Raw genomic sequence first — 26,158 nt, forward strand, 5'->3', positions numbered from 1 at the left:
TGGGAGGTTCCACTTGTGTCGCTCAGCGATGGAGGGCGCGATCGATGACAGGCCACTCCAGAGACGGACCTAGATAGGCTCCTGAGAGGCCGAGCCGAATTTTACCGAAAACCAGTTCACACCACCACCCGATTCGTCCAGACGAAAAGCCAAGAAACAGCTGAGGGAAAGGAAACCGGAAATGGCGTGAGCCGTGAGGAACGGGAAATGACCTCAGCACGTCGGAAGTGTACTCGTTTCCAAGGCGACGGCCTTGCTGCCTCTGCAGCCAAGTGACTGGAGTCGGGAGGCTGGAAAGCAGCTCCGAGAAAGTACCAGCCGAAGGCGGCCGCCGCCACAGCGACTCTCAGGGAGTAGCAGACGAAGACGGCGGCCGCCGCACTAGCCACCACGTGTGGAGGATAAACGGCCTACACGGCCATTCCAGCGCCGAGTCAAGGGAAAGAGTTAGCGACGACGGGGAAAGAAAACGTGAAGAGGGCGACCGCCGCTCCAGGGTCGCTGCGGGAAGCCTAAGTGGAGACGCCGGCTTGTCCCGCAGTGACTTGAGAAGGGTCAGTGAAAACCTCGGCCACTGCCGCAGCGTCTCTGGGGAGAGAGTTAGGGGGGATAGTGGCTGCAGTCACAGAAGCTCTTGGGAGAGAGTTAGGGGAGACCGCAGCTTCTGCAGCAGCGACGTTAATTTTAGTGAAGTTGGAGGCCACCAAACTGCCGACTCCAGGGGAACTACCAGAGAAGACCGAGGCCTCCGCCTAAGTGATACTTGGGAGGGAGTCAGGGACGTCCGGGACCCGCGAACTAGTGACTTCGGGTATAGAGTCAGTGACGATCGCAGTCGCCGCCTCAGTGGCTCCTGGGAGGGAGGGAGTGTCGATGGCGGCCACAGCCTCGGTAGTTCTTGGGAGGGAGTAAGTGAAGACTGCGGCTACGCAGCCAGCGACTCCTCCGGTGTGAGCGGCAGTGAAGACGCCAGCTGCCGCCTCAGTGGCGTTTGGGAGAGAGAAAGTGAAGAGGAAGGTTTCTGCTGCAGCTTCTGGGAGAGAGCAAGAGAGGACCTTGGGCCCCGTCCTAGTGACGACGGAGAAGAGGGCCGCTGCCCCTGCCGTGGCTCGTGGGTGAGAGCAAGTGAAGACCGCGGCAGCATCAGGGGCCTGGACTCAACTACTCCCCAGAGTCGGAGGTGTTGCATCATGCCCGGGGTGGCTAATTCAGGCCCCTCCACTTCCTCTAGGGAGACTGCAAACCCCTGTGAGTCAGACTATGTCGTTGGCCCTCATCTCTGCCACATTCCTTTTCTTACTTAAGCGTGCAACAGTCTTAGCCCTTTCTGGCATTTCCTTTTCTCAGGTGTCGCTCCCCGTTTCCCTTTCTAATTTGTTTTTGGAGATACCAAAGCTGTCAACTTTCCCCTGTTCTGTATTATTTCAGCTTTCTTTCCTTTTTTCCATCCACACCAGTCCTCCGAGTCTTCTTGCCCAGCTTAACATCAACTCTTGTTCAGTCTTATGGACTCTTTTAAGTTCTTCCTTGGCTTCCCTGAAGCATTTGACCCTGTGGAGACGACAAATTAGTACTTACTTAGTTTTCTTCTTTCACTCTATTGAGTGACCCTTTCCTTTGCCGTTTTCTTTTCTTCTGCCCTCTTAAATGCAGCTTTCCCCCTTGATGATGCCATCATTGGTTCTCTTCCTCTTGTCATTTACTGTGACTTCAGTCCTACTGATGGCCCTCAAATCTGTTACTCATTCAACCATCCAGTAAATATTTACTGCGTGCCTACTTTGTGCTCTGTGTAAAGGAACTATCAGTAAAGAAGACAAGGCACATTCTTTACCTTCTAGTGAGGAAGATAAATACTGAGCAAATAATGACAAGTAAGGTGAGTGTTATAAAGGATGGTAGAATGCCACTGATTCCAGTAGCGGGTGAGTATGGGTGTCAGAAAAAACATTCTAATGCAGAGACACACGTAACACTGAGACCTGAATTCTGTATCTCTCCTCGGAGCTGCGGAGCTGCAGATGTATACATGTGTCTCCCTTCTGGAAATCTTCCTTGGGTACCTCAAGAACAGCATGTCCAAATTGTAATTTTGTATCTATATATCCTCTCTGTCCTTCAGTGTTTGCTGTCTCAACTAATGGCACCACAGCACTCAGATGACAAAGCCAGACATCTTGGAGTTATCTCACTACTTTTCTCTTATTTCACCCACTGAATCCATTCTAGTTTAGTTCATTCTAATTTTATTAATATTTGTTGAATCTGTCTGCTTTTCTTTTCCCACTGTTCAGGATCTCATTTTTTCTGGTCTAGACTATTGTAAAGTGTATTCTTACATGATCTACCTACTCTTTTTTTTTTTTTTTTTTTTTGAGGCAGAGTCTCGCTCTGTCCCCCAGGCTGGAGTGCAGTGATGCGATCTCAGCTCACTGCAAGTTCCACCTCCCAAGTTCACGCCATTCTTCTGCCTCAGCCTCCCGAGTAGCTGGGACAACAGGCGCCCGCCACCATGCCCGGCTAATGTTTTGTATTTTTAGTAGAGACGGGTTTCACTGTGTTAGCCAGGATGGTCTCATCTCTTGACCTCATGGGATTACAGGCGTGAGCCACCGTGCCGGACCAATCAACCTACTCTCTAGTTTTGCCTTTTTGCTCCCCATTCAATAAATTCTCTTCCCTGAATTTAGCCTTGTAAACTCAGCCTTACAACTCTCAATCATTATAATTCTTCTGTTTAAAATTCCTCAGTGATTCTCCACTGTCTGCTCAAGTCCAAGTTTTTAAAAATAAGTTTCACCATTGTCTGTATCTTGTCTAGTTCTAGGCAATATTTCCCCTTAATACTTTAATAATAGGATTTGTGTGTGTGTGTGTGTGTATGTGTGTGTGAGATTTCTTGACAGTTCATGCTGTTTAGAATGCCTTTCACTGCTCCCACTTTCCTTGGCAAACTCCTGTTAATCTTTGAAGATTCTATCTTAGATGTTACTTTCCCCGGGAATCCTTCTCTGTTCCCCTTCCCTCCTACCCTAGCTGAGTTTGAAGTCATCTGTGCTTCCACAAGTTCCTATGAGTATTTCCATCATTGCTTTTACCACATTATTTTGTATTTTGTGTTTGTATTTTCTCTACTAATCTGTGAGTTCCTTGAGGGTGTCTTCATCTTTTTATTCTTATGGTGGATACCAAACTTATGTTGAGTAGATGGATGGGTGGATGAGTGAATAAATTGGGATGGAATGTGGTGAGAAAAAAGGCCATAAAATTAGATGGAACCAAATTATGGGAGGCCACAGAGGTCATACTGAGAGTCTGGGTTTTGTTTTGTAGACTAGCAGTGGCCAACCAGTAGCAGTTTAGAGTAGGGGCATGAAGTGATCAGGATAGTTGGTCTGTATAAGATGGATTAGAGGAGTGTCTGTGTAAAATAAGTAGAGTGGATAGAACATCATTTGTAGGTCTAGCTGTGCTAGTTTAAAGGAGAAGAATGAAGTTCTGGCCTAGGGATTAACATCATTGAATGTTTATTAAAGGGGGGTGTGTGTGTATGTGTCTGTGTGCACACCTTACATAAGCTCTTGTTCCCATTTGCCATATATCTTAATTGTTCCTCAAGGTCTTGCTCGAATGTTTCCTCCTGTATGACTTGTTTTGTTTCTCCTTAATTTTACCTGTACTCTCTGAGGACATTGCTGTCAGGTTTTTGTTTTCTTTATGTATTTATCCAAATAGATTTTAATGTGTTGGTGGAAAAAAAGTATTAAATCTATGTCCATTTTCTATGATGTGCTTGACTCACGGTAGATGTTCAGAAAGGCTTTTTGAGTACATTTATAGCATTTTGCTAAGAGCAAAGATATAATTAGAGTATATAAAAAGATGTAATAAAAGTAAGATATAATTCCAGTGTAAAATATGATTTTTGCCCTTAAGAAATTAATATTTTGATTGTGGAGAGAGGACAGGTACATAGATAAATAGTAGTACAAGGTTGCACAGATCATTTGCCAGAAGTGTTGGTGAGCTGTTTTCAAATCAGCTTCAGGTCAGGAATCATGCCTGTTTTATTTAGAGAATGCTGCAGTTGAACTGCTTACTCCTTCATCCTTCTCTAATAGCTGTCTGTTCATGCTTAGATACCTTTATTGCCTCTGGTTCACAATGCTTATTAATTAAATTATAAAATATGAAGCACTAACAGTATATGAATTAAAAATTGTAGTCTGCCATTCCTTTCATAGTGTAAGACATAAATTAGAAATGTAAGAAAGATGTTGATAAAATATATCTGCATGTATGAGAGGAGGCTCTGGTGAAGTCTTTTTCACTAGGGAGGCCTTTGTTATGGAGAACACATTAGGCATATTTCAAAATGGTTACTTTCTCCTTCTCACTGCCAAATACGTGAGTTCCTGGCTTTTCACCATGGTAACCTGGTGAGGTTTGTGAAGGTAAAATCTATGAAAGTGTAGTGGCTCCCTAAGTAAGAGTGTGACCCCTAGAAGTTTCTCATTCTTTGACCAGTATGTACTCAACCTCTGGCAAGTCATCAAAATACCATGTAAGTGCTTCTATCACTTTATGACTCCAGTGCTTCTGCTCTAGGACTATATTTTTCTGTATTTGTCTCCCCAGATTTGGGGTAGCAGTTTGCCCTGAGACCTCAGTTCTCTGATGGGTCCAAGAAAAGTTGTTCATTTTCTGTTTATTCACTTTTCCCTATAAGGATGGGAATGTCAACTTCCATGCTTTTTACATGTCAGTGTTGAAACCAGAAGTCTGTTTAAGATATTAATGACAAACGTCTTTGTAGTAAATTATTTGGAAAACCAAAGTAATTTTGTGCTTTCTGTTAGATCACTGTTTTAGTCTGTTTTTTTCTTTCACAGTTTTGTAGTACATTGTAAATAATTTGATTTTTCAGTAGGTTCCAGGAAGAAGGTGCATTTTGGCAGCATACATGACGCAGTACGAGCTGGAGATGTAAAGCAGCTTTCAGAAATAGTGGAACATGGAGCCAGCATTAATGAAGTTGATGTTCTCCATAAGTTTACCCCTTTACATTGGGCAGCACATTCTGGAAGTTTGGAGGTAAGGAACTATACATACCACCAAACCGAGGTTAAGTTTATAGCAATAACAGTTTTGTAAATTTAGCAAACAGGGTTGAGACCTTCTGGTAGGTACTGCATATATTTTCTTTTCAGTCATAGTCATTTAATATTTGGGTATTCCACTTTGCTAGGACTTTATAATAAATTATCCCAAAATTTAGCGTAATAAAATAATGATTTAGTTATACTCGTGAACAAACGTAAGCTTGTCTCTGCTCCATGATATCTGGGGCTTCAGCTGGAATATTAAAAAGCTGGGGCTAGATTCTTCTGAAGGCTTGTTCACACAAGATGTCTCTGGTGGTTGATGCTGGTTATGGATTAGGCACCTTAAACTTCATTCCTGTGGGCCTGTTTGTGACGACTCTACATGTGAGCTGGTTTGTACTTCCTTACAATATGGTGACTGGGTTCCAGAGGCAAGCATAGAGGATAACTTGGAGTGGATAATATAATGCATACATATTCTAACATTTTTGCTTTAGTAGCGTCAGATTTTAGAAAAGAAATAGAATGTTGCAGGTACATTTGAAGTCCCTAAGTACCCCTCTCAGGTGCCATTCCTCTGCTTCCAACTCCAGAGATAACTATTACCCTGATTTTGGTGTTTATTATTCCCATCTATGTTTTATGCTGTTATTACATATGATTATATCATTGTTTTGAATGACATTATACATTATATAAATGATACCACATTATGTGTGTTATTCTTTAGCTTGCTTTTTTTGTTCAACAATATGTTTTTGAGTTTTAGCCATGTGGTTACATATATGTACTCTAGTTCATTTCCTTCAGCCATATTGTTTTTCTATTCTTAGAGTGGTATCAGAATTTATCTGTTTTTGGATTGTTGGATATTTATTTGGTTTCCATTTTTAGCTAGTACAAACTGCTTAGTGAGTATTTTAATGCAAATCTGAACATTAGGCTCCATCCTCGTAACCATGTCCTTAGATTTAATTAACTTTATTTTTTTATGTGTGCATGTGTCTTTATAGCAGCATGATTTATAATCCTTCGGGTGTATACTCAGTAATGGGATGGCTGCGTGAAATGGTATTTCTAGTTCTAGATCCTTGAGGAATTGCCACACTGTCTTCCACAATGGTTGAACTAATTTACACTCCCACCAACAGTGTAAAAGCATTCCTATTTCTCCACATCCTCTCCATTTTCTGTTGTTCCCTGACTTTTTAATGATTGTCATTCTAACTGGTATGAGCTGGTATCTCATTGTAGTTTTGATTTGCATTTCTGTAATGACCAGTGATGAGCTTTTTTTCATATGTTTGTTGGCTGCATAAATGTCTTCTTTTGAGAAGTGTCTGTTCATATCCTTTGCCCACTTTTTGATGAGGTGGTTTGTTTTTTTCTTGTAAATTTAAGTTCCTTGTGGATTCTGGATATTAGCCCTTTGTCAGATGGATGGATTGCACAAATTTTCTCCCATTCTGTAGGTTGCCTGTTCACTCTGATGATAGTTTCTTTTGCTGTGCAGAAGCTCTTTAGTTTACTTAAATCCTATTTGTCAATGTTGGCTTTTGTTGCAATTACTTTTGGTGTTTTAGTCATGATGTCTTTGCCCATGGCTATGTCCTGAATGGTACTGCCTAGTTTTTCTTCTAAGGTTTTTATGGTTTTAGGTGTTACTTTTAAGTCTTTAATCCATCTTGAGTTAATTTTTGTATAAGGCTTAAGAAAGGGATACAGTTTCAGTTTTCTGCATATGGCTAGCCAGTTTTCCCAGCACCATTTATTAAATAGGAAATCCTTCCCCTGTTGCTTGCTTTTGTCCTGTTTGTCGAAGATCAGGTGGTTGTAGATGTGTGGTGTTATTTCTGAGCACTCTGTTCTGTTCCATTGGTCTATTTATCTGTTTTGGTACTAGTACCATGCTGTTTTGGTTACTGTAGCCTTGTAGTATAGTTTGAAGTCAGGTAGCATCATACCTCCAGCTTTGTTCTTTTTGCTTAGGATTGCCTTAGCTCTATGGGCTCTTTTTTGGTTCCATACGAAATTTAAAGTACTTTCTAATTCTGTGAAGAAAGTTAATGGTAGCTTGATGGGAATAGCATTGAATCTGTAAATTACTTTGGGCAGTATGCACATGCTGTTTTATCTGCCTGTCTCATCTCTTCCCACTGGTTACCTGGTTGAAATCCAGGTCAGTCAGTATCCACTTGGTAAAGCTTTCTGTTTTTGCCCTCAATATCTCCCAACTGGTTACTGACTCCTTACTGCTACCTCTAAATCTTATAAATTTTAAAAGTGTATCATTTTAAATTTTATTCTCTGTTAGATTTTGAGCTCTTTGAAGATACCATTTGAGTCTTATTTGTCTTTTTTTCCACAATACCTAGCGTGGTGTCTGGCATATTATAGGAGTCACATCATAGGTTCACAATAAATGTTTCTCATGTTGCTGAATTTGTTGAATTAAATTTATTTGTTCATATTTTTAGTGTCTAGCACAGTGCCCAGCAGATGTTCAATAAATGTTGGTTGGATTTTTTTTTTTTTTTTTTTCCAGATAGGGTCTCGCTCTGTTTCCCAGGCTGGAGTGCAGTGGTATGATCTCAGCTCACTGCAACTTCTGCCTCCCAGGTTCAAGCAACTCTTCCACCTCAGCCTAACATGTAGCTGGGAGTACAGGTGCATGTGCCACCATGCCTGTCTAATTTCTTGTAGTTTTGGTAGAGATGGGGTTTCACCACGTTGGCCAGGCTGGTCTCTTAACTCCCGACCTCAAGTGATCCACCCGCCTTGGCATCCCAAAATGCTGGGATTACAGGTGTGAGCCACCATGCCCCAGCCTGTTTGTTGGATTTTATCAAACATAAACAGAAACCAAAGATTTTAGTGCTTTCCTCTATTCCCACTTAAAGGTCATCTCCTAAATTTTTTTTTTTTTTGAGAGGGAGTCTTGCTCTGTTGCTGTCTTTGCTCACTGCAACCTCTGCCTCCTGGGTTCAGATGATTCTTCTGCCTCAGCTTCCTGAATAGCTGGGACTGCAGGCACGTGCCACCACACCCGGCTAATTTTTGTATTTGTAGTAGAGACGGAGTTTCACTATGTTGGCCAGACTCGTCTCAAACTCCTGACCTTGTGATCCACCTGCCTCGGCCTCCCAAAGTGCTAGGATTATAGGCGTGAGCCACCGCGCCTGGCCCTAAATCTTTACTTGAGCACTACATTAACACCTTTACAGTTTTTTATCCTTTCTGAATTTTCTTAAGATTTTTGGTATTTATATATTGGTTGCGAGAAATAATCACTAAATTAACAATTGGTGAAAACTATGCTTTATTGGACTTCAGTTTTTTTCAGATGAAATCTGCTCTTGAGCCCATAGTAAACTTTTCATTTCAGATATACTGTTCAACTCCAGAATTTCCATCTGGTTCGGTTCTCTTCTCTGTTCTCTCTTTTCTCTTTTCGAGATAGAATCTGGTTCTATTGCCCAGGCTGGAGTACAGTGGCATGATCTCGGCTCACTGCAACCTCTGCCTCCTGGGTTCAAGTGATTCTCCTGCCTCAGCCTTCTGAGTAGCTGGTACTACAGGTGCCTGCCGCCATGCCTGTCTAATTTTTGTATTTTTAGTAGAGACATGGTTTCACCATGTTGGCCAGGGTGGTCTTGAACTCCTGACCTTAAATGATCCACCTGCCACAGCCTCTCAAAATGCTGAGATTACAGACGTGAACCACTGCGCCTGGCCGGTCAATTGATTTTTAACAAAGATGCAAATGTAATTCAGAGGAGAGCAGATATATTTTCATTAAATGATGTTGGCACAGTTACACATATTCATATGTAAGAAAATGGACCTTTTATCCTAAGTGAATTAACACAAAAAAGGAAAACCAAAAACCACATATTTTCACTTATATGTGGGACCTAAATATTTGGTACACATGGACAAAGAGATGGGAACAATAGACACTGGGGATTCCAAAAGTAGATACGAAAGGAGGCAAGGGTTGAAAAACTACCTGTTTGGTAACCTGGTCGCTCACTATTTGGGAGATGGGTTCAATAGAAGCCCAAACCTCAGCATCATGCAATATATCCTTGAAATGAACGAACTTGGCACATGTACCATCTGAATCTAAAATTAAAAAAATAAAGAAAATGAAACTTGAGCCATACTTGGTATCGTATGCAAAAATTTACTCAAAACAGATTGTAGATAAATGTAAAACTTATGAAACTTATAGAGAAAATAGAGAAGAAAACCTTTGCAAATCATGTACCTAAGAACTTGTAACCAGATTATATAAGGAACTCTCAGAACTCAGCATAAGAGAAAGAAATTTTAATGGGCAAAAGACTTCAATTGACACTTTCTCAAAGAGTACATATGGATGGCAATTAAACATACGAAAAGATGTTCAACATCATTAGCCATTAGGCAAATGCAAATTAAAACCACAATGAGATGCCAGTGCATCCCTGTAGGAATAGCAGAAAAAACAAAACCTGAAAAAAATGACAATATAAAGTGTTTACAAGGATATCAAGAAACTGGAACTCCCATACATTGCTATTGGGAATGTAAAGAGGTACAGCCATGTTAGAAAACAGTTTGGAGTTTTTACAATAAAGTTAAATATATACTTATTTTATGTCCTAGCAGTCTCACTTCTACATAATCACCCAAGACAAATGTAAAACCAGTACATGAATGTTGACAGTGGCTTTATTTTCTAGTACCTGAACAATTCACATAATAGTCTTTCCATAAATATTGTTGAATAAATGAATGACTTACTATGATAATTATTGAGATTGAGGTTTTTTTATATTTTATTGTCATTAGTCTCTGTGATAGGCAAATGATATTTACTTGATAAGCCTTTTTATCAAATAATATGATTATGACTTCTATGACAATGTATCCCAATGATATGATCAATTCTTTTAAAAAGAAAGGTGGTAGAATATACAAACTTGATTATACAAAGACAGTAACACTGTATGTGGTACAGACCTTTAAGTACTGTATTATATTGAGATTTAGATTAATTTTTAAAAATCTTGAAAGATACATTTGACTTCTCTTTTTTTTTTTTTTTTTTTAAATTATTTGTTTTTTAGAATCACTAGAATAACAATGTGTGCTCCGATGCAAAAACTCTGGACCCATTTAAAGATCTATGTTCGAGATTGAAAACTGGCAGCCTTTAAGTGAATTTGATTCTTAAATCTGTTTTCTTTGGCCTGCACAGTATTGGTCAAACAGAATATTTACAAACATCGGATAAGCATTTCACTCATAGCAACCACTAACTGTAATTGGTAGTATCTACACCTTACAGACAAGAAATACGGTCTCCAGTTTGCCACAGTTCCCACTAGTCTCTATTGTTTACCCAACAGTGAGGCCAAATGTTGGTTGCTGTGTCACTGTGCTTGTGCTTTTGTTTTTCTTATACATGGATCTCTCATTCACTTGTGATACTTCTTGTGCTACAGTCTGTTATTTTATGATAACACACCAAATTTAAAAGATAAAAATGTTAAAAACATCCACCTTATCACTTGTTAACATGGTTATTTTCTTAGTGTCTTCATTGGCTGCTCTGGCATGGAGCTGATATCACACACGTAACAACGAGAGGTTGGGCAGCATCTCACATAGCTGCAATCAGGGGTCAGGATGCTTGTATACAGGTAATAATACCTTATTACTTTTTTTCAGTAAGCTCAATTACTTTAACATAGTTCTATTGGGCTATTGCTATTATTCTAATTATTTGACTCAATAGATTTAGTTTTATGTTCTAAACAATAACTTACTGGATTCCACAACTCAGATATTCTGATACCAGCTATCCACTTAAATAAATGGTATGCAACCAGAAATCCTTTTATCTCTGATGTAGTTGGCTATCTGGGTTGTTTTGTGAGATCTCACAGTCATGACCAGATTATCTCCTTTATAGCTTGCTGCTGTGGTCTGAATGTTTGTGTCCTCCAAAATAAATATGTTGAAATCTTAACCCCAAGGTGATAGTGTTAAGAGGTGAGGCCTTTTGGGAGGTTATTAGGTCATGAGGGGTTTGCCCTCATAAATGGGATTAATGTCCTTTTGCAAGAGACCTCAGAGAGCTAGCTCACTAGCCTCTTCCACCATATGAAGATGCTGTGAGAAGGCACTATCCATGCAGAATGAGCCCTCACCAGACAGAATCTGCCAGCACCTTAATCTTGGACTTTCCAGCCTCTAGAACTATGAGAAATAAATTTTTGTTGTTTATATGCTCCCCGGTTTATGATATTTTGTATAGTAGTCTAAACAGACTAAGACATTTGGCCATGCCTAAAATTTCATATTTAATGTATTGCCTGACAGGTGACACATTAATATATGGTGGGATCTAGTATATTAGAGTAATTGTTATTATTCAGTGTTTTGAAATAGACTGGAATTTGGAGGAATACAGAGTCATATAAGCAAACAGTTGGTATTAGTCCATTCTCACACTGCTATGAAGAAATACCCGAGACTGGGTAATTTATAAAGAAAAAAAGTTTAGTGAACTCACAGTTCCACATGGCTGGGAATGCCTCAGAAAACTTAAAATCATGGTGGAAGGGGAAGCAAACATGTCCTTCTTCACAGGATGGCAGGAAGAGAGAACTGCTGAGCAAAGGGGGAAAAGCTTCTTATAAGACCATCAGATCTCGTGAGAACTCAGTCACTATCATGAGAACAGCATGGGGGCAACCACCCCCTGATTCAGTTACCTCCCACCGTGTCCCTCCCATGACACGTGGAGGTTATGGGAACTACAATTCAAATGAGATTTGAGGGGGGACACAGCCAATCCACATCACAGTTCCTGCCAGGAGGAAGCATGAGATTGTTTGAAGGGTCAGGAGCTCTACTCAGTGAGTTGCAAAACGATACAAAGCAAAATCTATGATTAAAGTTCTAATGAAAAATACAGATGAGAAGAATTGTATAATTTAGGAGGAGGTAGAGGGATCATAAATGGAGGAAATAAAACATCAGTTAAGCCCAAAAGAGTGGGTTGATTTTAAAGATTAAGTAATGAGGAAGTATTATAGAGGCAGGCAATACGTTAGGAGCAAATAAAAATAATAATTGTCATTCATTGAAGATTTATTGTGTGTCAGTCAGTCTCTCATGTATCATTTCATCCAACACAAACAGTTCTATGAGTTCACTTTTATATAGGTTACAAAACAGATTCAGAGTGTTAAGTACCTGGCCTAAGCAAGTGACAGAGCTAGGATCTGAACCTAGACTTGTCCCATTAATCTCTATGCTATACTTCTGTAAGAAGCTCCTGAATTGGAAAATTGGGCTATGTTCAGAGGATATACCATTACGTTAGTTTTACTGAGTATAGATTATTTATGGTGTGGACTGTTAAGAACCATGCTTGGGTAGACCAGTTTTGTAAAGTGCCTCAGAAATAGAATGAAGATTTTGGATTCATTTTATAGAAAGATAGTTTTTTCCCCCTCCTCAACCCTGTGATTACCTGGAAAGAAAAGAGAGGTTTTGTTTATGTTTTTGTTTTTTGAGACAGCGTCTTGCTCTGTCGCTCTGGCTGGAGCGCAGTGCCCTGGTCATGACTCACTGCAGCATCAACCTGCCGGGTCCAAGCGATCCTCCCACCTCAGCTTCCCAAGTAGCTGAGACCACCAACATGCTTCACCATGCCTGGCTAATTTTTTTTGTAGAGATGTCTGTCAGGGGTTTCTCCCTATGTTGCCTAGGCTGGTCTTGAACTCAAGGGCTCAAGTGATCCTCCTGCCTTGGCTTCCCAAAATGCTGGGATTACAGGCATGAGCCACTGCATCTGGCTGCGAAAAGAGAGTTTTTATATACATTATATGTGTGTGTGCGTGTGTGTGTGTGTGTGAATATGTCTGTATATATATTTATACATACACATAAACATCCACATGGACATTAACAGGGGAATGAGATAATGAAAACAGTATTTCAGGGAATTATTCTAGCAAAATGTGTCCAGGATTACTAGGATGAAGGAAGAGTTTAAAGACAAGAAGGTCAGTTAGAGATTTTTTGCTGTAATCACTAACCAGAGAGGGTAAAAATAGGTGGTGGCAGAGGGAAAGAAAGAAAATGAGGCAAGATATCTTGCAAAGCAAACATTGACAGAGTGTAGTGAAAATTCAAATTTCGAGTCAGAATAACAGATAATTATGATGGAATGAATAGGGAAATCTGAAAAGCAAGGAACACTGGGAAGACAGATGTTGATTTCATTTTGGCATACATTCAGTTTAATGTGTCTGTAGGTCATCCAGGTAGAAGAGGGTCCAGGCGGTTGAAAAGGGGGCTGGAGATAAAGATTACAGGAATGGTGAAGTATAGAAGAGTCTCAAACTCCTGGGCTCAAGTGATCCTTCCACCTCGGCCTCACAGAGTGTCAGGATTACAGGCATGAGCAACCGCTCCTGGCCGGGATTAATAATTCTTTTAAGCCAATTACTCTGTATATGGTATAACCCATATATAGAAACTGGGCCAATTGCAAATTCAGATGGGACCTCTTTAGATGTACTTAGAAACTTGATTTGGAGCTTAGAACTCGTCACTTTAATTAATTCTTTGATTGAGTCCAAAACCTTGTTAACAAAGGATTCTGCTTTTGAATTAGTGAAGGTTTAAATTTCAGTTTTATTAGGTTAGAATTAAAGAATTTAACTTAGTGGCTATCTGTGCTCACGAAAGATGTGTCTTATAAATTATATACACATGCTCAAATCAAAATGTAAAACCAATATTATAAATGTCTTCTAGGCAATGTTAAAACATTTTCTTGAGGCCAAAGTGGGTGGGAGCACGTGCTGCTGGGAGTTGCTTGGCGGCACGGGGCTGAAGGCTAGCAAACCAAGTGATCATGTTGCACAAACAAATTTACTATTCGGACAAATATGACGATGAGGAGTTTGAGTATCAACATGTCATGCTGCCCACGGACACAGCCAAGCTGGTCCGTAAAACCCATTTGATGTCTGAATCTGAATGGAGGAATCTTGGCATTCAGCAGAGTCAGGGATGGGTCCATTATATGATCCATGAACCAGAACGTCACATCTTGCTGTCTTGGCACCCACTACCCAAGAAGCCAAAGAAAGGAAGCTGGCAAGCTGCTTTTCAGCCTCAAGCTTTACACAGCTCTCCTTACTTCCTAACATCTTTCTGATAACATTATTATGTTGCCTTCTTGTTTCTCACTTTGATATTTAAAATATGTTCCATACACTGTTTGAATGTGCTAGTAACTGCTTTGCTTCTTGAGTAGAGCCACCTCCACCATAGCCCAGCCAGATGAGTGCTCTGTGGACCCACAGCCTCAGCTGAGTGTGATCCCAGAAGCCACGATGTGCTCTGTATCCAGAACACAGTTGGCAGATGGAGGAAGCATCTGAGTTTGAGACCATGGGTGTTACAGGGATCATGTAAACTTGCTGTTTTTGTTTTATCCTGCCAGGTGTTTTATCCTGCCAGGCAACTTGTGGATTTATGTTTCAGTGTACTGGAAACTTTCCATTTTATTCGAGATATCTGTTCATGTTAAAAGCCTTGATTAGAGAGGAAGTTTCTATAATCTTACAAAACAAAACAAAACAAAACATTTTCTTAGTATTAGCTAAGAATTTCTTACGATTTGCTTGTAGCACACATGTAAGAACATACATAATAATTTAGCTATAGATTAATAAATTGCCTTTGTATAATCTGCATCTGCGTTTATGGTTTAACATCTATACTCATGTAAAGTCGTTCCTATTTCTCTATTTTTAGGCTCTTATAATGAATGGAGCAAATCTGACAGCCCAGGATGACCGGGGATGCACTCCTTTACATCTTGCTGCAACTCACGGACATTCTTTTACTTTACAAATAATGCTCCGAAGTGGAGTGGTGAGTGACTCCTATTAATATGTGCTAATGTATGATAATGTACATGGAATAGCATTTGGTAGTCTAGTTGTCTCTTCCTGACTTTTTAGATCTCTTATATGACTTTGGGAAGCTAATTTAATTTTTCTCTCTACCTTTTCTATCTTTAAACATAGAAGCAATAATTCAGACAAATCTTCTCTTCTCCCCCAAAAAACAATTTAGTATTACAAAGTACTTGAGAGGTTTTGGGTTCTTCATGCCAGTTCAGAGTTTAACTGGTTAGATTACGAAGCTTCAAACAAATCTTAACCAGGTGATTGTAAATCTTTATGAATTTTTGTATGTCTACCTATGTGTTTGTTTTGAAACTCTTATTTCATATACTGATTTAGAAAGTGATTTATTTCTTCAGAAATTTTGTTTATTGCAATATTTATCTGTAGTAGTTGTAATAAATAACATAGAAGAAGAGAACTACATATATTGAAGACATTGTGGTGAGAGTTGGTGTTTCTATAGTTTGAGAAAGAGTGAACACTTATTAAATATTTTTTATTAATTCTGTTTATATTCTCAATGATAGTATTTGATCATTCAATCTATCCCTTTCATTTTATGGGTCAGGAATCTAACTGGTAAGATGACTAGTTAAGTTCCTTTTTAAAAACTATTTTATGTGACTCGTTCTTTTGAAAAGCCTGTTTTATAAAATTTTACTAGTATTTTATTAGCTCATATATTCAAATTAGTGGTTGCAGTGCATTTTTCTATTACGTTAAGTGTTTGCCTTCTTGTATTAAGAGCAGCTTCCAATTCTTATTTTTAGAATTAAGCTGCTAGGTTTAGTGTTTTCCCTACAAAATAGGGAGAAACTAAGTCCTTGTGAATGTTACCTCTAGGATCCCAGTGTGACCGATAAGAGAGAATGGAGACCTGTACATTATGCAGCTTTTCATGGACGGCTTGGCTGCTTGCAACTTCTTGTTAAATGGGGTTGTAGCATAGAAGATGTGGACTACAATGGAAACCTTCCAGGTATTTTAAATAAAGCAAATGTTTTAGTTTTTCATTGATATAAACTTTTAAATGTTTGATCTTGTTTAAGAAATTTAAACTGTTGGCTGAGCATGGTGGCTTACACCTATAATCTCAGCACTCTGAGAGGCTGAGGCAGGAGGATCACTTGAGGTCAGGAGTTTGAGACCAGCCTGGGCAACATTGTGAGACCCTCTCTCTACAAAAAAAGTGAAAGAAAGAAAAAAGCTGGGTGTTGTGATATGTGCCTATAGTCTAACTTCTTGGGAGGCTGAGGATTTGGGAGCCCAGGGATTGGAGGCTACAGTGAGCTGTGATTGTACCATTGCACTTCAGTACAACAAAGTGAGACCCCATCTCTTAAAAAATAAAGACATTGAAACCAATTATTCTGTTAGTCCCTCACAAAATGAAGTAGTGTATATGTTGACATGAACACTTTTTATCTTACATCACACCCATCTTATGTACCTTACGTTTGATCGATTTTTTTTCTGGAACCATATCAGCAAAAGATAAATTGGCAAAATTAAACATAGATTTGCTCTTCCTGCCAATTGTTTCCTTCATCTGCTATCTAGTGTTTTTATTTTTTAACTTCACCTCTCTCTGCCTCATAGACAACTTATTTATTTTTAAATTTAAATTTTTTTTTTTTTTGAGATAGGTTCTTGCTCTGTTGCCCAGGCTGGAGTGGCAGTGGTGTGCTCTCAGCTCACTGCAACCTCTGCCTCCCAGGTTCAAGTGATTCTTATGTCTCAGCGTCCTTTGTAGCTGGGTTTCAGGCACCTGCCACCACGCCTGGCTACTTTTTGTATTTTTAGTAGAGAGGGAGTGTCACCATGTTGGCTAGGCTGGTCTCGAACTCCTGGCCTGAAGAGATCTGCTTGCCTCGGCTTCCCAAAGTGCTGGAATTGCAGGCAGGAGCCACTGCACCTGGCCCAACTTTTTCATTTTTTAAACAGTACTGCATAAGTGGAGGATACTAGTTAATTTGCTACTTCAGTTGTCTAACCTACAGTAAAGTGGCCAGTGGAGACCTAGACTCCACCTTCTTTAAAAAGTGGTCTAGAAATTCTGAAGGATAGATCACAGTGAGATTGGAGTGAAAATGATACTTAAATGATACTTTAAAGAAGCAAACATAGAAAGAGGAAGGGCAGAATAATATGAACAGGACTGATCAAATCACTTTGCCATTTAGAACCTCCCTGGATCCCTGTGGAGCCTCTGATTCCTTGGCTTGGCATGCTGGACTTCCATAATTTGGCTCCTACCTACCTGCATGGCCTCATCTTTCTATATCTTTACATTACTGTCCATGATCATTTTGCTTTTTTCTGAAGTTCATCTTTCAGTGTTCATTTAGTGAAGTCTTTTGGTATGAACTTTTCAATTTTTGTGTATCTGAAAATTTATTTTGTTCTCATTCTTTTTACTTTGTATTTTGTAAGTTTTTTTTTTTTGTTTTGTTTAAAGTAAAATTTAAATTAAAGTCCCAAAAAACAAAAAGCCCCTCTCTCGGCAGTGCCTACAGAGGTGGCAGCCATCTCCTCCTCGGCATCATGGCCACCCTTAGACCCCTTGTAAAGCCCAAGATCGTCAAAAAGAGAACTAAGAAGTTCATCTGGCACCAGACTGACCGATATGTCAGAATTAAGTGTAACTGGCAGAAACTCAGAGGTATAGACAACAGGGTTCATAGAAGGTTCAAGGGTCGATCTTGATGCCCCAACATTGGTTGTGGGAGCAACAAAAAAAAACAAAGCACATCCTGCCCAGTGGCTTCTGGAAGTTCCTGGTCCACAACGTCAAGGAGCTGGAAGTGCTGCTGATGTACAACAAATCTTACTGTGCTGAGATGTTTCCTCCAAGAACCGCAAAGCCATCGTGGAATGAGCTGCCCAGCTGGCCATCATAGTCACCAACCCCAATGCCAGGCTGCGCAGTGAAGAAAATGAGTAGCTACCTCATGGGCATGCTTTATGTTTAAATAAAACTGTAAAAACTGCAAAGAAAACCCAAAACACCAAAAACCAAAAAAAAAATTCTTTTGTGCTAGGCTTCCTTCACTTTTTCAGACTGCTTTCAATTGCTCCATTTTTGCATATGGTATTATTTATGGTATTATTAGTTTTTCTTTAGTTTTAGTCTTTCTGATGGATGTATCTCATTGCAGTTTCAAATTTACATTTTTCCTGATGACTAAAAATGTCAAACATCGTTTCATATTTTTAATGGCTATTTAGTTATTTTTTTTTGTGAAGTAGGAGTTCAGATCTTTTGCCTATTAGCTATTGGAGTATGTCTTTTTCTTATTGAGTCGTAGGAGTTCTTTATATATTCTAGATACAAGCCCTTTGTCAGTTATGTTTATTACCAATATCTTTTCATGCAAATATCTTTCTAATCTTTCTACTCTATGGCTTGCTTTTTCATTCTTTGGTATTTTTTGATAAATAGAGGTTTTAATTTTTTTTTTTTTTTAAATGGAATCTTGCTCCGTTGCACAGGCTGGAGTGCAGTAGCACAGTCTTGGCTCACTGCAACCTCTGCCTCCTGGGTTCAAGGAATTCTCCTGCGTCAGCCTCCCGAGTAGCTGGGATTACAGGCATGCGCCACCACACCTGGCTAATTTTTGTATTTTTAGTAGAAGCAGAGTTTCACCATGTTGGCCAGGCTGGTCTCGAACTCCCGACGTTGTGATCCACCCACCTTGGCCTCCCAAAGTGCTGGGATTACAGGTGTGAGCCACCACACTTGGCCAGAGGTTTTAATTTTAATGTAATCCATTTTAATAATCTCTTCCTTTGTAGTTAGTGCTTTTTGTACTTTCCCTATTCTGTGATCATGAAGACATTCCTTTATGTTATCTTTTAGAAATGTTATTATCTTACTTTCACATTTATATTCCCAATCCTCTTAGAAGTGACTTTTCTGTGTGTAATACAAGGTAGGGGTCAGTTTTATTTTTGTATTGTCCTTTATCAAGTATACTTGATCATTTTTGTTAGTCTTGTCTGGTCATTAAAAAATCCAATTGTTTCTTTAAACAGGTATAATTCTTTTATTTATAACCAGTAGAGTATTTATAATAATATAGATGTTAAGAAAGAATGTGGCCTTAGGTCTAGACTGCTTGTGTTCAAATCACTCTCATAAAATTATTTTTTATTGATAAGTGTACATATTTTTGGTGTACGTGTGATAATTTGATACATTCATGTAATGTATAAAGATCAAATCAAGGTAATATGGGTAGCCATCCCTTAAATAGTTCTTTTCTTTATGCTAGAAACATTCAAATTATTTTTTTCTAGTTATTTTGAAATACACGATAGACTATGGTTAACTATAATCACCCTACTGATCTGTCAAACACTAGATCTTATTTCTTCTACTGAATTTTATATTTGTACCCATTAATCAACTCTGTTCTTCCTCTCTCCATGCTACCCTTCTGGCCTTTGATAACCACCAATCAATTTACTCTCTATCTTCATGAAACCAGCATATTTTAGCTCCCACATATGAATGAAAACATATAATAGTTGTCTTTCTGTGCTTGACTTATTTTACTGAACATGATGACCTCCAATTCCATCTATCTTGTGGCAGTGAGAGTATTTCATTCATTTTTGTCTGAATCATATTCCATTGTGAATATACATTACATTTTCTTTATTCATTCATCATTGATGTACACTTAGGTTGATTCCATATTTTGGCTATTGTGAATAGTGTATTAATAAATATGAGAGTGCAGCTATCTCTTTGATATAATGACATTTTTTTCTTGTGGATATATACACAGTAGTGGAATTAACTTATAGTTTATATAATATAAATCTAGCTACTCTTGTTTGTTTTTTTCTTCTAGTTGCATGGAATATCTTTTCCATTCCTTCACTTTCAGTCCATGTGTATCTTTATAGATGAAGTGGGTTTTTTGTAGGCAGCATGTAGTTAGGTCATGTTTCTTTATACTCTGTGCCTTTTAATTGGAGAGTTAAGTCTATGTACATTCAGTGTTGTTATTGGTAGGTAAAGACTTACAGCTGCCATTTTGTTGCTTGTTTTCTGGTTGTTTTGTAACTCCTATGTTCCTTTCTTCTTGTCTTTCTTTGTGGTTAAGTGATTTTCTCTGGTAGTATGTTTTTTTTTTTTGCTTTTTATTTTTTAGTAAATATAGGTTTTGCATTGTAGTTACCATGAGTCTTACATTTTATAGATATAACAGATTATTTTAAAGAGATGACAACTTACCTTAGGTCACAAAGAAAGGAATAGAAACAAGGAAAAACCAAAATGCCCTACATGTTAACTGTTTCTCCCACATTTTGCCTTTTTGTTGTCTCTATTTACATATTTTTGAGGTTTTTTTGTTTGTTTTTTTGAGATGGAGTCTCGCTCTGTTACCCAGCCTGGAGTGCAGTGGTGCGATCTTGGCTCACTGCAACCTTCTCCTCCTGGGTTCCAGAGATTCTCCTGCCTCAGCCTCCCAAGTAGCTGGGTTACAGGCGCCCACCCCCATGCCTGGCTAATTTTTGTATTTTTCATAGAGATGGGGTTTCACCATGTTGGCCAGGCTGGTCTCGAACTCTTGACCTCAAGTGATCCACTCTCCTCGGCCACTCAAAGTGCTAGGATTACAGGTGTGAGCCACTGCGCCCCACCTATTTATATATTTTTGTATTTCCTATCTCTTAACAGATTGCTATAGCTATTATTGTTTTTGTTAGATTTGTCTTTTAGTCTTCATACTGGAGTTATCACACACCACAGTTACATTATTGGAGTATTCTAGGGTTGTCCATGTTTTTAATTTCACCAGTGATTTTTATACCTTCAAATGTTTTCCATTTGCACATTAGTGTTTCTTCTTCCTGATTGAAGAACTCCCTTTAACATTTCTTATAAGATGGTTCTGGTGATCGTAAACTCTCTCAGGTTTTGTTGGTCTGGGAAAGGCTTTCTGTCTTCTTCTTCTTCTTCTTTTTTTTTTTGGTGTTAGGAATATTTTAACCATATATCTTCAATATTATCTATCCAGGACCAAAGTAAGTTCTGATGCAGGAAATGAGTGAGTTTCACAGCTTTCTGAGCCCCTACTTGACCCAGGAAGCCCAGCTAGCCCCTCCTCTGAGTTCCCTGTCTAAAACAGGATACCCCAACTGCTATTGGGAACTGGGCGGCAGTCGTTCTGGCTACTTCCTGCTGGTTAGGGGCGAAGAAGGGGCCCTGCAGTTTTGGTGTCCTCCAGAGGGGAACATTTTAGGCCAGTCAGGGACCAGCAGGTTGATCTAGGGGTCCTCGGTAGAAGCCGTGAGTTGAGCTCATTTGAGGTTCCATTTGTAAGAGCAATTGTAGCTTGATGGCCTTGATCCTGGAGGAAACAAATTTGACAAGGAGGTTAAAAATGCAAGGCCCAAAGACGAGTAATAGTAGGATGGCTGTCACAGGGCCTAGAAAGGGGAGGAGCCCAGATATCCATTGGTTAAACATATTCCAGGGTACTGAATGTTCAAGCTCCTTCTCCTCTTTTAAATGTCTAACAATATCCTGTAATTTTTTGTGAGCTTCAGGCCTTAAGGGACATTGCCTTTGATAAGGAAAAGTGGTGGGGTCTTTTAGCCTGATTTGAACTGGATGGGCATTCTTTGTCTTTCCGAATTGTCCTTCTAAGGCCCAGACTTCAGAGTTGATTCCTTCTTCAAGTAGGGGACAATGAATGGATAATTTATTCCTTATATTCTTGTAGATAATAGCCCCAGCTTTGGCTAACATGTCCCTACCTAATAAGGGTGTTGGACTTTTGGGCGTAACAAGAAAGGCATGTGAAAAGAGCAAAGTCTCCTAATTGCAACCGAGGAGGTGAGAGTAATACCTGGTTATTAGGCTGTCCTAAGATTCCTTGAATAGTAACGGACTTTGAGGCAGTCATCTGGGGCAGGAGATTAAAACTGAGATGGCCACGCCAGTGTCCAGGAGGAAGTCCACTTCCTGGCCCTAAATGGTCAAACTTACTTGGGGCTCTGTGAGGGTGATGGCATGAGCTGGCGCTTGCCCTGGCCACCCTCAGGCCTGTTGCTGAATCATCTGGTTGGGCTTCTGGCCCAGACGACCTTCGTCCTCTGGGGCAGTGTGCCTTCCAGTGATTGCCTTGGCGTATTGGAGATGGGCAAGGGGGCTGTTTGTTTCTGGTTAGACAATCTTTCTTAAAGTGTGTCCTTGCAAACCACACTGATAACAAGCCCTACTAGGAAATTGGCTTGCTCCTCTTTTGGTTTCCTCTGAGCCACCAGGGTCTGCCTGTCTGAGGGCCATGACTAAGGCTGTAGCCTTTTTCTTATCTCGCTTTTCCCTTTTGGCCTGTTCCTCTTGGTCCCTGTTATAGAACACCGAGGTTGCCAGGTTTAATAATGCCTTCAAATTTTGTTCGGGGCCTAAGGCAAACTTTTGGAGTTTTCTCCTAATGTCAGCCGCTGATTGGGTGATAAATTTATCCTTTAGAATAAGTTGGCCTTCCAGGGAGTCTGGAGTTAGGGAGGTGTGCTTTCTTAGGGCCTCCCTTAGTTTTCTAGAAAAGCAGAAGGGTTTTCCTCTTTTTCTCTGCATAATTGTGGATAACATTGAGTAGTTCATAGGCTTTTTCGTAGTCTTCCTCAACCCTTCTAAAATGCAAGTTAGCAAATGCCTGTGGCTCCAATCTGCATGATTTGAGTCAGTATCCTAATAAGGGTCTACAGTGGGTACTGTCTGTTGCCCTCTGGGGAATTTTCCCTTTTCCTCCGGAGTCATTCGATCATTTACCTGGCTAAGATACCATAAATCTCCAAATTGCTGGGCTGCTGCTAAAGCTGCCTCCTTTTCAGTAGGACTTAAGGTCTGATTAAGGAACAACATGATGTCCTTCCATGCTAGATCAAAGGACTACCCTAACCCTTGTAAAACATCTATATAGTTAGAGGGATCATCCGAGAATTTCCCTAAATCTGCCTTTATTTGTTTTAAATCTGAGAGTGAGAAGGGCGCATGAAAGTGAATGGGCCCAAATTCTCCTCCTACTGTTTGTAAGGGACATAGTTTGGGTGCCTGGCTTGTGGAGCTTGTGTTCTCTTTCTGGGGTGCCTTTAACACTTTGGTGGGGCTGAATGGAGGAGAGTCAGTGGGGGAGGAGAGTGGGGCTGAGGGAAGAGGCCCTGAGTATGGAGGTAACTGTGGGCCTCTGTCATTTGGGCAAAGCTTGCAGGCTTGGCACAGGGCAGTATTGTCATGAAAGGCAAAGAAAGCCTGTACATAAGGAACTTCACTCCATTTACCTTCCTGTTTACAGAAAAGAGCTAGTTGTAGAAGGATGTTATAATTAATACTTCCCTCAGGGGACCAAGTTTCTCCATTTTGTAAGGAATACTGTGGCCAGGCAGTGGTACAGAAGAAAATTAGCCACTTCTTTGTTAAGGTTTCAAGGTCAAATTTGTCCCAGTAATTCAGGATACATCTTAAGGGAGTGTCCGGTTTGGAAGGTGTGGTGCTTATCCGGAATTTTAAACACAGGGATGTCCGCACCCTGGTTAGTCCTGGGACTCGTCTTCCCTAAGGGCATCCCATAAGGGTCAGGTCCAATTGTGTTCAAAGCTCATGGTCCCTTTTCCTGAGCTCTTCATCTACCGGATTTAACCATGCTTACTGGTGGGATGGAAACTTCCCTTGCCTCTGCCATGCACCTGTTGACCACTAAATGGGGCACAAGGACTGTTGGATTTATTGTGGTCCTTCTGCCAATGCGTCCTACCTGTTCCAGGGTGGCAAGGCCTGGGTCTGGGACACCACTGATGCTTGCATGCTAAGGCCCAATTTATGTGGTCCTGGCTATAAAACTGTCCTTCAAGGAGAAATCTCTGACTTAGTGACAGGAGGTGTATAGTAAGCTTAAAGGGGGTGATGGATGTCTTCTAGGCCAGGGCCGAGAGAACAGCTGCTGTACTTTAGCCTTCTGTCCCCACTTGCCATCAAAGGAGTAAGCCCCCCTCTCAAGGTGGTACCAGTATCCTGTGTCCCAAATGACTGTATTTTCTTCCCTCCAATACCAATTATTGAATGGTTGAAACAACAATGGCTTTAAGACCCGTGCCTATGCACCAGATTGTACTTGAGAGGCCCCAAGAAAGGGGTAAGTTTATCTGGGGAGCAATGGAGGAAATGTCCTAAGGCTTTTCTACTATCCACATGAAAATTACAGACCTGTCTTTAAATTGTCCTGATGTGGGGGACCATACACTATGGTGAGGAACTGGCCCTTCAAAATGGCTATGAAATGGCGACACTTGCCTAAACCCTGGAGGGCACCATGAACAGGGATCTTCTGGGCACCACCCCAAGAATTCAAGACTTCTTAATAGGGAATCTTGATCCTGCCTAGGGGGAATAACCTTACTTGTAAGATGAGGAAAGAAGTCTAGCCGGCAGACATTAGGACCCAGGAGGCAGGAGACAGATGTGGCTGTCTCACGCTCAGTAACCCGTGCAGGGAGAGATTCTTGTGGGACCATGGTCTCAACCAGGATATCTAGGAGACTAAGACGTCCACTGAGCACTCCTGGGTGTACTTTGGGACCACCACGGAAAGCGAAAGAATTGGAACTGGTTCCAGGCCAACCAACGCTCCCAACCCTAAAGGGGTGGGGGTTGTTAGAGAGCCCTTTTCCAGACAGCCTGACACCCATGTCTTTAGTGTGGTGGCTGTGCTAGTTGCCTTTAAGTGGCTGACAGGTGCCCGGTTTAGCCTCTGAATTCTAAGGAAGGACAGGACGGAATAGCAAGTGAAAGAGGTCTAATTGTACTCACCACGTGACGATGTAGATGCCTTTCCTGGAGACTCCTGGCTGCCTCGCAAAATGTAACACCTAAGGTTCTTGCCTAGCCACACCAAAGAATTGGTGTGGCAGCTGACTGCGGTGAGTCATGAACCAATAGAGAGAAAAAGCTGTAGGCTTTATTGAGCAGAGTGAAAGTACGAAGATTCCACAGCATGGAAGGGGTCCGAAACGGGTAGCCCTTCTGTCTTCTTTATAGTTGAAGAAGCTTTGCTGGATTCTTGGATGGCAGGGTTTTGTTTTGTTTTTTTCCTTTCAGCACTTTGAAAAGGTCCTGTTCCTTCCTGACCTGTGTGGTTTTTCTTGAGAAGTTTTTTGCCAGACAAACGGGGGCTCCTTTGTATGTTATTTGTTTCTTTATTGTTTCTGCTTTTAAGATCCTTCCTTTGTCTTTGACCTTTGAGAGTTTGATTATTATATGCCTTGGGTAGTCTTACTAGGGTTGAATCTGTTTGGTGTTCTGAGACCTTACTATTTGTGGATATTTATATTTATCTCAAGTTTCAGAAAGTTTTCTGTTATTATTTCTTTGGATAAGCTTTCTACCACTTGTCCTTGCTCACTTTCTCTTGAACACCAGTAATTCTTAGACTTGGTCTTTTGAGATAATTTTCTATTTCTGGTAGGTGATTTTCATTTCTTTCCATTTTTTTTTATCCTATGACTGGGTATTTTCAATTAGCCTATTTTTGAACTCACTGATTCTTTCCTCTGCTTGATTCATTCTGTTATTGAGAGACTCTAATGAATTTGTTAGTTTGGCAAATATGTTTCTCAATTTTAAGATTTCTGTTTGATTTTAAAAATTATTTAAAATCTTTTTGTTAAATTTCTGTGATCAATTTCTGAATTGCTTTTCTATTTTTTTTTTTTTTTTGAGATCACTAAGTTTCCTTAAAACTGCTATTTTGAATTCTTCAAGAACTCACATATTGCCATCTTGTTGGAGTCAGTCAGTGGTTTATTGCTATGTCTGTTTGGGTAGGTTGTGTTTCCCTTGGATGTACATCTATGTTTTTGCATTGAGGGATTAGTTTTTCCAGTCTTCGCTGTCTGGCTTCTTTTGGTTTTTATGGGGTATGTTCATTTAGAGATTCTTTGTAATTTTCTTGTTGACTTTCTTTCTTTTTCCAGGTAGGTCTCTGCTTCCTTTTTGGCCCTAAATGGCACCTTCTGCTCAGGTTTGCCTTGACTCTAGTAAATAAATCA

The 26,158-nt window shown here is 40.1% G+C and overlaps 1 protein-coding gene across 2 annotated transcripts in view; it reads left to right on the forward strand.

The window, feature by feature from the left end:
* The first annotated feature begins 237 nt into the window (after window positions 1–237).
* The window catches only part of ANKRD42 (ankyrin repeat domain 42), a 74,191-nt gene continuing 48,270 nt past the window's right edge, over window positions 238–26,158 (forward strand). The window contains exons 1-6 of one of the 2 annotated variants that reach the window (XM_011996417.1): window positions 238–1,248; window positions 4,931–5,007; window positions 6,478–6,480; window positions 10,688–10,795; window positions 14,937–15,056; window positions 15,938–16,073. In XM_011996417.1, the coding sequence (XP_011851807.1) occupies window positions 1,191–1,248; window positions 4,931–5,007; window positions 6,478–6,480; window positions 10,688–10,795; window positions 14,937–15,056; window positions 15,938–16,073 (502 nt within the window). In that variant the 5' untranslated portion in view covers window positions 238–1,190. Of the gene's footprint in view, window positions 1,249–4,930; window positions 5,095–6,477; window positions 6,481–10,687; window positions 10,796–14,936; window positions 15,057–15,937; window positions 16,074–17,277; window positions 19,840–26,158 lie in introns of those variants that run through there. The other variant, XM_011996418.1, reaches the window with a different exon arrangement.

This window comes from Mandrillus leucophaeus, unplaced genomic scaffold (genome assembly GCF_000951045.1).
Source record: "Mandrillus leucophaeus isolate KB7577 unplaced genomic scaffold, Mleu.le_1.0 Scaffold512, whole genome shotgun sequence".
Taxonomy (NCBI): Eukaryota; Metazoa; Chordata; class Mammalia; order Primates; family Cercopithecidae; genus Mandrillus; species Mandrillus leucophaeus.